Source organism: Mugil cephalus, chromosome 19 (genome assembly GCF_022458985.1).
Source record: "Mugil cephalus isolate CIBA_MC_2020 chromosome 19, CIBA_Mcephalus_1.1, whole genome shotgun sequence".
NCBI classification, from domain to species: Eukaryota; Metazoa; Chordata; class Actinopteri; order Mugiliformes; family Mugilidae; genus Mugil; species Mugil cephalus.
The window spans coordinates 2,248,182-2,262,212 of NC_061788.1; the positions used below are offsets into that span (position 1 = coordinate 2,248,182).

General features: G+C 38.5%; 2 protein-coding genes across 3 annotated transcripts in view; both read right to left on the minus strand.

Moving 5' to 3' along the window:
* Positions 1-2,897, minus strand: part of pi4kaa (phosphatidylinositol 4-kinase, catalytic, alpha a) — a 42,001-nt gene extending 39,104 nt beyond the window's left edge. For both annotated transcript variants that reach the window (XM_047569933.1, XM_047569934.1), the window contains exons 1-2: positions 2,706-2,897; positions 9-125 (exon numbers count right to left, since the gene is read on the minus strand). In XM_047569933.1, the coding sequence (XP_047425889.1) occupies positions 9-125; positions 2,706-2,804 (216 nt within the window). In that variant the 5' untranslated portion in view covers positions 2,805-2,897. The remainder of the gene's footprint in view (positions 1-8; positions 126-2,705) is intronic.
* An 811-nt stretch (positions 2,898-3,708) lies between these two features.
* Positions 3,709-13,539, minus strand: slc25a1b (slc25a1 solute carrier family 25 member 1b). The gene is made up of 9 exons (XM_047569460.1): positions 13,194-13,539; positions 8,317-8,424; positions 7,294-7,393; positions 7,021-7,159; positions 6,679-6,763; positions 6,457-6,561; positions 6,249-6,364; positions 6,005-6,078; positions 3,709-5,173 (listed from the first exon to the last, which is right to left on the minus strand). The coding sequence occupies exons 1-9, from the start codon at positions 13,303-13,305 to the stop codon at positions 5,059-5,061; spliced, it is 954 nt and encodes a 317-aa protein (XP_047425416.1). The 5' UTR covers positions 13,306-13,539; the 3' UTR covers positions 3,709-5,058.
* Positions 13,540-14,031: the final 492 nt, after the last annotated feature.

A 14,031-nucleotide genomic window follows, 5' to 3' on the forward strand; every position in this document is an offset into this window, starting at 1 on the left:
AAGTTTACCTGCAGATCTGACTCCACCAGGAAGATGCCAAGTGCGATCACCGCGTCCCTCCTCCTCTCGTCCAGCTGGAAGACGCCTCTGAAGTCCACGGGACACATGCATTGTAGCTTCTGCACCTGAAAGAGGACGAGGACGATGTGCAATCACCACCTTCATCGTTTCTCTCCTTCAGAAAGCTTATTTACACCAAAAAGAAAAACGTCCTCCCCGCTGAGATTAAACACTCTGGGTCCATCAGCGCTAATGAGTTTCGTCGTGGCTCAGGAATCCAGCCAGAAACCTGCTCTGACTTTAATTAGCTTAGAGCTAAAAGGCTCCAGCTCAGAGAGGGATTAATCACCTGGAGGCCTCCTGCACGGCTTTTATCCAGCCCGACCACGTTTTTTAAGTGGCAACACTGGAGGATGTGGCTCAGTCCCGTGGTCACATTCACCACAGACAAGAGTTCACGTCTGATTTTAAAAGATCCTCTGAGACAAACATGGAATTACAGGTTAAATCTGGGGATTTCAGGAGGTTTTATGCGTGATAAGCCTCTTACGGGAAAAAACAATGACTTCTGGAAAGATTTGAAAGAAAAAGGTTGGTAGGAATTAAACTTCCAATCAAACTAATGGGGGGTCAGAATTAAACTAACCAACATTATGTTCAGAAGAAGCAACATTCACTGAAAGAAGGTTTTAGCAGCAGCAGTGTGAGTCCATTTTTATTTCTTTTAATATTATTAGAAATGAGTGACTCTATATAAAAGTTTTAATCTAAGGCTTTAAAGTTGTTTGATGCACAATTATCTCTCTGTGGTTTGACCCTCGGTGCGACCCGTAGTTTAGGAAATCAGGAAGCAAAAGTTCTTCTGCTTCTTCTTCCTCCATTTCTTTTTGTTCTTCTTCTTTGTCCTCCAGATCTTCTAATTATTTTTTCTTCTAGCTCTTTGTCTTCTCGTCCATTTCCTCCTCTAGTTCTTCTTCTTCTTTTAGTTCTTCAGGTTCTTTGTTCTTTGTTGTTTGGCCTTTTATCCTGAGTGGACTCCATGGATTTAAATGATCTCCTACTACCAAAGATCCACATTACGCTAGTCCACTGGTTTTTGTTTTTGTTTGCTTGTTTGGTGGCAAAATACAAACACACAATATATATATATACATACACATATATATGTGTGTGTGTGTGTGTATACGTATAAAGGGAAGTGGGCATAATGCTGTGGCCGACTGGGCTGTTAAAAAAAAGCAGAAATTCATCAAACATGTTCCACAAAGTGACCCAATAACACAATGAAGTGAGTGGGAGGGGTTGTTGTGTTCTACGGATATTTCCTCATAGGTTCTACTTCCTGTTTTAACCTCCTCCGATCTGAACCTCAGTGAACTTCTTCCTTCAATCCTCAGTGAGTCATGAGCCGCTGCATTTAATTAACATGTTTTTAACACTAAATAAGTTTAATATTGCAGGAAAAACGAACCCCGGCGCTGTTTTAATTCTGGCCTTTGCAGCGTCTCATGATTCCTTCCTGTCACAACTTGTTCCTTCTGACTAACAAAGCTCGGGTTATTTCTTTAAATCTCCTCTTTGTCATGACCAGATTAACTTGTTGAGGGCTCCGTGTCGCCTTTAAAGGATGAATCCCAGGATGTTTCTGCTAATAAAACACCAGTTAACTGGTGTGAAGATGTGTGTGTTGTGGTGGATAAACCCCCGACATTAAAGCTGCAGCTGTTTTCAGTTAAATTAGGAAAAGTGAAAAATGTCCTTTGATAACAAAAGTCAACGTTTGCGTCCAACATCTGCACATTGACATATTTTTCTACAGATTATATGTGATAAATAGCAGCATCATCCTGAGTCCATCCAGAAATCCTGTCTCCATGAGAGACTGGACAAAGTCTGCAGCGATGCTGAGGTAGGAACTAAAGGAGCATCCACATAAATATAAATGTCCCATGGACCAAAGCATCACACTGCCTGCTCTTCCCATAATGCATCCCGGTTCCATATGTTCTCCGGCTAAATAATAAAGTGTATTTTCATGAGGAAGCAATTTGTGTCTGTATTAATTCCACTAAATTAAATAGACCATTAATGAGATTTTAATTGTTATTACATTAACTGGAGATTCAGCTGTCGAGGATTAATAACAGATGAACTGCTCTATTTTTATTATATTATTATATTATAGTATAAACAAATACATATATATGACTAATAATTTATGTATAAGCCAATAAATCTTTTTTATTAATAATGTTTTATAAGAATCTATACATATTATAGCCGTCTTTTATTTTGGAGGCGCCTGCCAAAATAAAAGTATTGAACGATTTAAATAAAATAATAATAATTAAAAAAAAAAATGGTTTTAATGTCAGTCTTGATAAAATCAGGTCACTAGTGGGTTAGATTCACGCGTGGCCGTGTATACGTTTCAATTAAAAGACTTAAAAGTCCATTTTTGGACGTAAAATCGGATTTTCTCGAGCAGAGAGACGACTAATTAGAAGCTAAAAACAGCTAACGTTAGCAGACGGTAGCAGATTACTGATGAAAGACATCCACGGAGAGACATCTTAAATGACAATATAATCTGTTTAAAGTGGTGTTTAGTGATTAATCACACGGACCAGACGGTTGGAGAAGTTTGAGACGAGGCCTTAATGTCAAAGAGGTATTAGCTGGTGGCTAGTTAGTTAGCTCGCTACCTTGTCTATGGGAGGTTGTCGATGAGCTGCCAGAGACCGAGCCAAGGACAGGACGGTGTTGAAGTAAAATCCTCTGCTCCCTTCTCCATTTAGAGACATTTTCTTAGCGTCGCCGTGACAGAGTCACATCAACATCTTCTTTCATTCGTCCGGACGAGCGGCCGCAAGTCAAACACTGACAACTACGGCGAGCGCAAGGTCCAAAAACGCGCAGAGGCAAGGTCACAAGACACGAAACCTGGAAATAATATTTCAGCAAAGATGAACCACGAGCACGTCTAATATACTCTGTTTCTCTTTCCCAAATGTGATCAACTTGCTTAAAGTCATAATATTCGCACGCATTCAACAAAAATGCCATAAGTCTTAAAAATAAATATGATATTCTTCATTATCAGTCATCTGTTATCATCTATTATAGTTCCATTATTATTATTATTAGTTGTAGAAGTAGGAATATATTTTATATTATATTCTATGTTATGAAGCTACTGGACACTAAACTTCCCTCGGGATAAATAAAGTCTAATCTAATCTTTCAGAAAATAGAGAAATACAGCACCACCATCTTAAAAAAAATGTAAATATGAGAACATTTCCAGGATACTTATAGCAATAAACTGTTAAAAATAAAACTACTTTAATGTGCTAAACTGGGCACATTTATTTACACTTTATAACCAAGTAGAAGGAGAACATTAAGTGGCCCCAGGGTGGTACCTTGAGGTTTCCCACAGTGGTTCTTGTTAAGGGGCAATAAACTTTGGCCTAAAAATGCCAAAACGTGAATTATGATTTTAAAGTTTCCAGGATCTTTATGAAATTAGACCAACTGACTCATAAAATGGAACAAACTAAAAATGTGTGGATTAAAGTTGTCAACGTTTTTGTATTTTATCCCAGGAAGTGATTTTACGTTTCTACAAACAGACCAGAAAACGACGCAGTAACACAAAAAAGCATAGAACAGAAAAACATGTAAATAAATAAACACAACAACCTCAACAGTCTGGTCCATGTTTATTTGTGAGCAGAGACATTTGAATTAAGTAGACAGAAGGCACAAGATACAGCTTTAACTACTGAAGACTTTCCACGTGTTAGGTTGTTTAAGTAAGTCCACATGTATGCATGGTCCGGTTAAACATGAAGCTGAAGAGGGCATCTCACAGTAAACATTGTGCGTCCTATACGGAAAAGTGTGTGATAAGCAAAGCAATTAGTTGCACTACATGTAAACATGCCAGAAGCTCCATGGTTTGACATGGCGTTGTATTTATGAGCAGCAGTTGGCACTGGAATCATCGTTAAGGCAATTAAAATGACATTACTTTAAAAAAAAATAAAAGCTAAAACTACTCGTCCTCCATGGAATGAAATGGAAGGCACTTTGAAAGGCGTTTCTCAAACAGGCATGTCTGTCCAGTGACGGTGTTTAAAAGCAAACAATTCAACATAAACACGAACAGTTAAGATCAACTGAGGAGATATGTGGATATGTGGAGAGTGTGCAACGGAGAACATCATTAATATCTGTAGTGAATAAACATTCAAGCGTTCCTAATCTCAAAAAAAAACAAAAAAAAAAAAAAAACAGGCACGTTTCATGGCATTAGTGCAGCAAATTAACGGATTATAACACTTTTTAAGAAGTGTCGCCTCTTCGAGCTGACTGCATCTTTACAGATTCTACTTTTGACTATTTTTTTTTACAATCTTGATTTAAGGCATTTAGTTCTTAATGTACCTGTAGATTCTGCAGCGTCTGAATGTTAATGATTCCCCCAGGACTCAAAGAAATAACTGAACTGTTTCAAATTCTCTAAACATTTGCATAAAAAAAAAAAAAAAAAAAAAAAGTCTTTAAAATGTTCAATCTCTGGGATTATTTGTCTTTTTCAAGTATAATTTCTCATCCTAACGTTTCTAAATCACATTACATTGGGCAGGGCATTGGTTTCTCTTTACAGCACTCCTCACTAGTCGGTGCTCCAGTTTCATTTAGTCGAGCAGGTGTAAGTAAATGCCTCGTTCTTTTCCCTGAGCTGTTAAGGAACTTCCTCCTTCTGGAATATGAGGAAAAAAAATGAGCATCTGTAAGCAGCAACACTGCAACCCGGAGCTTTTCTTTCCATGGTTCAACTGGTCATGTCTGTGCTATAAATAAAATCCCACCAATCCCTTTGTTTCTTTTTTTTTTTTCTTTCTTGCTTTCTGAAAATCACTTGGAGGTAGATATTTGAAGCTATAAGCAGGGTTTTAGTAGACCGGTTTAGTCGACCGTGGCCTAGTTAATAACATAGGAGGCCCGTCCAAAGACTCCTGCTTGTGCAGCACCGACACGTCCGTGGTTTCAGTCCGTCTTCCAAACAACGTTCAGGACCTTCACGACCTCCTCGTAGATGATAAAGACGATGGCCACGTCCATGCACACCCGACCCAGCCGAGGTACAGTACCTTTGTAGAACCTGAGAGGAACAAATGGAGAGAGTGAGTGTGATCATTTAAGACAATAACGTTCAGTAGAGGTCTCAAATTAGCCAGAGAAAAAGCAAGTACTTTCATATTAATAGTATTTTCATAAATGACGAAGTACAGGGAGAACATAAGAGGTCCCAGGATGGTACCTTGAGGTATCCCACAGCAGTGATATACAGTGAAAATGACTTTTGTTCTAAAGAACGCAACAAAATATGTTTTATCATCTTGAATAATGTGAATATCCACAAATTTTATGACGGTAAACATTTCTATTTTGAAAACACCTGGTCTAACAAAATGAAGCAAATGTAATGTGTTATTAAATATTAAATATGGCATTTTTTATTATGGTATTTACACACAGGTTTGGCCTATAAAGTCAAGGGAGAAGATAAGTTGTCCCAGGACGGTACCTTGAGGTATCCCACAGCAGTGATACACAGAGAAACTAATTTTTACAGGCCTTAGAAGCCTGTAAAACTAATTTTAGACTAAAAAGACAATTAAATTTGTCTTAAAAAAAGTCTGAATTTCGTAAATATCTGCAAATTTCCATTTTTTATGTCAGTAAAGTCATTTTTTAATTAGTAAACCATCAAAGTTAAGTATCTTACACACGGTTCTTAATCAGCACCGTTCCCATTAGCACTCCTGAAGCTAACAGGCTAACACGTTTCATAAAGTTTGTTTAGTCCAGATATTTTAGTGTTGCCTCGTAACCATAGTTTCATATTTATAAGCCCATTATTTTCCAAAATCCCCCAACTATTAATTTCTTGAATAAATAAATTCTGGTTTCTAGGGTCTGGATCACTTACGCCATTGGTCCCTCGTGCTTCATGATCTTCACGGCACAGTCCAGCGTACTTTTGTACTTGTGAGCCTCGAGACCCTGGTGGATCACAAACACAACAGGCATTGGGTGGTTTAATGTCACATATTTCGTTGCTCTGGTTGGTTGGAGGATTATCCAGTTAATACAGAGCTCTTTTTTGGTTGAATTATAATGAAAGCTAAACGAAGCCGCACCATATTCTGATAAAACTACAGGCTAGAACTGACCTGCATTCTGGTCTTGATGACGTCCAGGGGAGTGTTTCCAAACACACTGGCAGCTCCGGCCGTCGCTCCAAACAGTCCAGTCAGCAGAGGGTTAATAGTTTTGTTGGGGTTGTCACCTTGGTGTGAGAAATAAAAGGCAATGTTTTTATTTTTTATTGGCTGCATTTTTAGTTTCTTAAGTATTACAGACATTTATCGACAGTCGTACCTTTGTACCAGTTCCTCAGTGAAGTCATGACGTAGAAGCGAATGGCCTGGTTGGAGCCTTGCTTCAACACAGTCGCTGTTAGACCCTGATAAGTTCCTCTCAGTCCTAAAGTCACAAACATTTATTTAAACTATTATAACACCAGACAAGGATGCGGTGCAGGATGGTGTGGAGTCGCTGGAACAGCAGGTGGCAGTATAACGCAACTGAAGCATTTCTTACCCTCAGTTCTGATGATTTCTCTCACCCCGTGGAAAAAACCCCTGTACTTTGGGTTTGCTGACGTCTGATCGTGGATGAATTTCACCTACAAAGGACATCAACAAAGATTAATAGACTAATAGCTTAACAGGTTTTAGTTCAGAAATCTCTGTGGCTCCTCCTCTTTGTTTGTTAAAGGACAAATATCAGGTATTAAATGTAGAAAAATTTGCATTTTCAGCTGTAAAAGTTCATTAAAGCATATTGAAAAATCACAGAAGCTTGTGATTCGACTGCATCCTACGTGTCTTAACTCAGATTTTAAGCAGAACTCTCCGTGGCTTTATCTATATTATTTTTTACCTTTACTGTCTCCATGGGACAGACTACAAACACGGCCTCTGCAACTCCAGCTCCGAGGCCACAGAAGAATCCCCGCCTGCTGTCCAGCTTCCCGCTCTCGTCTCGCATCTTATTAGCGAGGAACTCAAACACCCCAAACCTGAAAATAAAATAATTAAAAAAAAAAGGAGATTAATAGATAGAGTAGCTCGTCTGCTGGATCAGAGCCACATGGATCAATGATCCTCAGTCCAACTGGTCATTATGTTATGGCTGAATGTTGACTGTGTGTACCTGACGGCTGCTTTGGGTATGGAGCCATAGACCAGCGAGCTGAGACCTCGGTAAAGACCCCTCACCCCATGACCGTTCACTGTCTGCTTCACACAGTCGACTGGAGGAGGAGGAGGAAGAGGAGGAGAAGGAGAAGGAAGAGGAGGAGGAAAGGAGAAGGAAGAGGAGGAAGAGGAGGAGGAGGAAGAGGAGGAGGAGGAGGAGGAGAAGGAGGACGAGGAGAAGGAGGACGAGGAGGCACGTTAACAGCCTTGATGCTCCAGGTAAACATGGTCTGAGTCAAACACTGAATGGATCATTTGAGTTGATTGAAATCTTTAAATTCACTCAGATTATTAATTAATCAGTGACATTAACGGAAATTATGTAAAACAAATAGAGACATTCAGCTAATTGATACCAGTTTAATTTAAATAATACCAGAATATGTACAGATTATTGATTATATGGTGCGTTAACATCTAGATTATTGATATTTTAGTGTGTTAATAATCCAGATTATTGATATTTTAACATATTAATATCCAAATTATTTATATTTTATCATATTAATATCACAATTATTGATATCTTAGTGGGTCAATATCCATATTATTGATATTTTAACATATTAATATCCAAATTATTTATATTTTATCATATTAATATCACGTTTATTGATATTTTAGTGGGTCAATATCCAGATTATTGATACTAGTAGTTTGTTAATAGTTTGTTAACAACCAGATAATTTATATTTTAGCACGTTAATATCCAGGTGATCCAGGTTAATATTCAGATTATTGACATTCGGATCAATTAAAATCCAGATTGTTGACAATTTGGTTTGTAAACGTCCACATTTTTAATATATTAGTGCATTAATATTCAGGTTATTGATCTTCTAGTGGATTAATATCCCGATAATTTATATTTTAGTGTGTCGATGTGCAGATTTCTGATATTCTGGTGGGTTAACATTATCGATCCTCTGGTAACAGATCATCTCACAAAAATAAAAGCAGACACCGAGGATAAACTCACCGATGCCTTTGTATTTGGGAGGATTTGCCTTCTCGTCGAGCTGCAGCTGTGTTTTAACGTACTCTGTGGGGAACGTGATGCAGATCTCGATGCCTCCTGCGATTCCACCTGAAACAACGAGAAATAAAAAACACAACACACAGAGTTTCAGCATCAGGAGCAGAGAGGAGTTAGAGGAGGTTTGTTTCAGTCAAACCCACACAGGTGCATTTCAGGGAGAAAGAATAATTTATCTGTAAAACTGCAAATACCACACACACACACACACAAGTATATTTAAAACAAGTTATTAAAAATTACGCAAATCAGCATGCTTCATAAACGAGGTGCAAAGAACAAGAAGACAACAACAAAAACAACAAGAGTAACTAAACTAAACTAAAAAATAATCGGTAAAAGTGTTTCTGCTCGACGGCGCCTCGTCTACACCAGTTCCACCTTAATCCTGGTTCTCACACATCTGCAGTTCAACAGCAAACACGCTGCCGGCGCCTGATTGGCTCGGCTGATGTCAGTGCGACTCTGCCCACGTAGCCTCCCCTTGGCCGAGCTCCAGCCCGAGGGGGTGTGTAGCCTTCAGCAAACACCATTTACACACTTCACCACAGATACACAAATCAGATAGCGGCCTCCTTCTGCTAATATGCGCAGAGAGAAAGTTTAAATAAAGTTTGGCGGCAGTAACCTTTAGCCTCAATTCCACACAGTTTTTCATGTTATGCTACACTAAGGTAAGCTAGCATGTTAAACTTTAGACTTTAATGATCCACAAGGGAAGTTATTTGGTCACAGTAGCTTAGTTAGCACATAAAAGAAACAAAAAATAAAACAGAAAATAATGTAGGCAAAAAAAAAATCTACAAATATGAGTTAGCTTAAGAGCTAACAGTTATAAGTGAATTTGTAATCCCAAGTTATCCTGTAAAGTCAAGTTAACTGCTTCTTCTTTATGCTAAGCTAATACCTTCTGCTTGTATATTGTATTAGTAAAACAAAGAGCTAACAGATCCTTTGGGTATGCTGGGCTAACCATCTGAACTTTTAGGCTAAACTAAGCTACGCTAATATCTCATGGCTATATATTGTGTTAATAAGCTGAAGAACTACCAATTTTGTATAGTTTGGACTGAATTTTTAACATAAACTAATGTATTCCATCTGATTGTTATGCTAATAAGAAAGCTACAGAGCTAACAGGTCTAACCATTTTAGCTAGGCTAACTGTCTCAAATTTAGGCTAAACTAAGCTAAGCTGATATATTCTACATTTTTGTTGTGCCAATAAGTAAGCTATAGAGCTAACAATGTTGTATACTTTGGACAAGCTAAGCTATCAGTTTTCACTTTATGCTACATGAAGCTAAGCTAATATCTCTTGAATGTATATTGTGTTAATTAGATAGATTAAGAGCTAGAAGTTGCAAGTGAATTTTGTAATCTTGGGTTATTTTGTCAAGTCAGGTTAAAGGTTTCCTCTTAATGCTAAGCTTATACCTTCTGTCTGTATATTATTAAGTAAACTAAAGAGATAACAGATCTAACAATTTTGTATCCTTTCGGTATGCTAGGCTAACCCTCTGAACTTTTAGTCTAAGCTAAGCTAAACTAATATGTCCTGTTTGTTTCATTAAGCCACAGATTTAACACTAAGCTAAGCTAATATCTCCTGGCTATGTATTTTCATTTATTAGTTAAATGAAGAACTAACAGAGCAAACTATTTTGTATACTTTGGACAGGCTAGGCTAACAATTATCACTTTATGATACACTAAACTAAGCTAATATCTCCTGGCAGTATGTTGTTTGTAAGTAAGCTAAAGAGCTAACAGATGTCTCTTGGACAGGCTAGGCTAACCATTTCTACTCTGTAACATATGAAGCTAAGCTTACATCTCCTGGTTGTATATGTTGTTTATAAGTAAGCTAAAGAGCTAACATATCTAACAAACTTGTATCCTTTGGACATGGTAGGCTAACTATTTCTACTTTGTGACACATGAAGCTAAGCTAACATCTCCTGGTTGTATATGTCATTTATAAGTAAGCTAAAGAGCTAACAGATCTCACAGTTTTGTATCCGTTGGACGTGCTAAGTTAACCACTTCTACTTTGTGACGCACGACGTTAGCTAAGATAACATCTTCTGGCTGTATATTGTGTTAATTAGCGGGATTATGAGCTGTTGAACTTAATGCCCTGTAGCATGAACTCCTCCTTACACATGTACTAAAAGAACTCTTTGTCGATGAGTTTTACATGCAGTCCTTTCACCAAACTGTCATGCAGAGAAATCCAACACATCAGTGGATCCACAGACGAGCAAGTCATGCTTCTACTGCATAAACAATCCTAAGATTATAGAGCTTTGCAAACCTCTGTTTTCACTAAAACATCAAAATTTGACTGTGGCTAGATCTCTCGGGGTAGCGGTGCTGGTCCTGACACACCCAGGAATTCTTCTGGTTAGAGTCTGTGGCCTTTAATTTGCAGCTACAGCTACAAATTAAAAAAAAAAAAAAAAAAAAGGCTGAATAAAAAAACAAGAAGTCCACGTCGTCGTCTGCAAACGAACGAGCCCTCGAGTACTACCTGCAGCATGTCGTCCTATTCACACTGGGAAAAGAGACACAGAACCGGTTCATCATGTCCAACGGGAACAGGAATTTCTTTTAAAGCTACAGTATGAAAACAAGATAAGCAACAACAGAAGAGCCGAAGATAAATATAAATAGAAAAACATTCATTCCCGAGCCCTTTCTGCAGCCACAAGTAAAAACATCTGTCATTAAAAACGACTTTTCTTCCAGTTAAATGCAGTAATTTCACGAGTTCAGACCAGGACAAAGTTATGTTCACAATTAGCGAAGGACTAAAAAAGTCTAGTAAAGGATTTTTTATGTTCACATGTAGTGTTTCTGCCTTTAAACTTTAAGCAGTGTTAGCATAGCTTAGCATACTGCAGCTAGAACAATAAAGAATAATAAAGCCACTTAACTAAAACACACACAATTTATAGTTTTTTTACATTTTTAAACATGATGCTGGATTCGCTGGATATATAGGTTAGCTTAAGAGCTAATAGTAGCATGTAAGTGCATTTACTGACGTTTCTTCCTTGGGCTATGCTAAGCTAATGCCTCCAGGCTGTAAGATGGTATGTAACGGGCTCATGTGGCAGGACAGGTATACGACCAGGTGTGTTTCGTGAATGGGAGGGAAACACGTATGTCTTCCAGCCAATTAGACGCAGATTTATGGAGGTGCCCTTAAATGCAACACATACTTTCTGCAAAGTTAACACTTCTCAGAGCAGTTTCCTCTGAATTAATGAGTTCGTGAGATCTAATCTGTGTGGCTACAGCGATGTGCTTTGTCATTGTGGTCCGTGACACTGAGACAAGGAGGTGGAGGTGCTGGTGGTGGTGGAGGTGCTGGTGGTGGTGGTGGGGGGGGAATCTGAAAACTGAACTGCTGACAGCGACGGACAAAAGCTTTTAATTTCAACCTTTAACATGATCCACAGTGACCTGAGCAATCCATGTTGCAACGTTATCACTAAGGATTGCCCTCCGGTACGCGGCGTCTCTGTGACGTCTGAGCGTCTGTCACTGATTGACCGACGAGAGTTCATCTCACTCAGGTGTCTTTGAAGAAAAATAAGAAATAAGGGGGGGGGGTCTGTGCTAAAGTCCTGGGACAAACCGGCCGAATCCTGCAGAAACACGTGTCACATGCAGCAGCAGCTCTGAGTGAGTAAAAGTATGAGAAGATGCACAAATCTGTCCATAAAATCAAGCGATTTCCATTCACTGCTCCTTCCATGTTTGTGTCTTGAATGTGGGACAAAGTCAAAAGCGTTTCTCAAAATGTTGGAGAGGAAGATCAGACACAAATAGAAGGAGTTTAGAGGAAAAAAGACTTGTAATTTGACTAAATATAAATATATATATAAATTAACTCCCACTGATCTTCCTTCAAACGTCGAACCAAAAAGCCTTTATGATCTACTTCACGTTATCATGAAGATTTGATTTGTCCACCATTAAGACACAATCAAGACCCATTAAAGGAGCAGAATTTATGAGAAGAAGTAAATGAATACCCACAAAATACTATTTATGGTGGAAAAAATACACTAAAATCTATATTCTTGCCTTTTAATTTAAAAATATATGTGACCCACATGAGTCCCACTTTCTGCACAGACTGATTTATACTGAATTAATTTAGACTCTTCATTCATCTATGAAAGTTAATTCAACCTGATCATAGTAATATCAGGATTTTCCTGACTCATCACTTAATAGTTTAGTTTATGAGGCGGAAATAGTTAATATGCACACACCATTAATCCTCGTGTACAAACCGTGTTTTAGTTTAATTCTGAATATTTAACTGTAAAACTAACCAACAGTCCTCTGAGTTGGACTAAACTGAAGAAAACTTACAACGATCTAACACGTTTTTCAAGCAAATTCCTTGAGTTTGTTCCTTGAGAATTTGAAAAATGTGAAACACACCAACACCGCTTTCGGCACAACTCACTTACATGAGCAGTCAATGCATTTGGGCCATTTTTGGTTCATTTAAACATATGACAGTTCATTCATTCTCCATATGAAGTTGAAGAACTCGTCTTAAAATGCTGTTTTGTGCAGAGCAGCTGTAAGTCTGCAGGATTCTTCCAACTATTTTCTTTGCTTAATCGTTTAAAAGTTGAGTTTAAGAAGTTAAAACTTTCCTTGTGTACAAACTAACATATGGTTTCCCTTTTGCACGCTGTGAACAACGCGTGTTGCAGCCTCCTCCAGCTGGAGGTTCCGTAAAAACTTGTAAACAACTTTTAGGAGTGTGTGCACACGCTGAGGTCTCTTACCTGCCAGGATGGCCTTGCCGGGGTGCGTTAGATTCGCTTTTCCTGCCGGAGCTGCAGCAGCCAAACACCGCGGTCTGTGAAACGGACTCACGAATCTATTCTGCCCAGACATGACTGCGATACGCACTGGCCTAAACTCTCCTTTTTTTTTTTCTGTAGTTGTGTAGTTGTGTAGTTGCTGCAGCTCTCAGGTCCTCATGCAGCTGCAGAAGCTGCTTTTGTGCAGGAGCTGCGGTTCACAGAGTCCAGAGGAGCCGGGCGGCGCTGACCATTGGACTGAGCCGCTGCGGAGTTGATAAATGTTCTGTGTACTTTTGGCTCCGGGAGGCTGATCGTGTCGAGTCAGTGTCCGCTCAGGGCGGGGCAGGACGTGACACTCTCCCCCCGCCACACACACACGCGCGGAAAAACGCCATGTTTGTCACAGAGCATTTAAGGAGGACCGGGACGATTCTTTTCTCTTTGGAGCTCCGCCTGTAGAGGGCGCTGCTTCCCCCACAGATCAACTATTAACAAGATTAGATATTTTATTTATGATTTATACATTCGGTTTCACAGAACATTTCTTAATTATTAATAATTTAAATTTATTTTTAAATTTATTTATTTTTTTAATTAATTAATTTATTTTTTTTAACCATATTTTATTAATTTATTTGTTCTTTCTTATCTTGGGACTCTTGGACAAATCATTGTCCCTGTGGGGATCAATAAAGTGATGTTGAATTTTGAATCTAATGTTGCAATAAGGGATGATTGGAACAGTTTGGAAGCAACTTCATATAACTCTTTATATAATAATCATGTTTATACTGATGCAAAGTAGAAACTATGACCT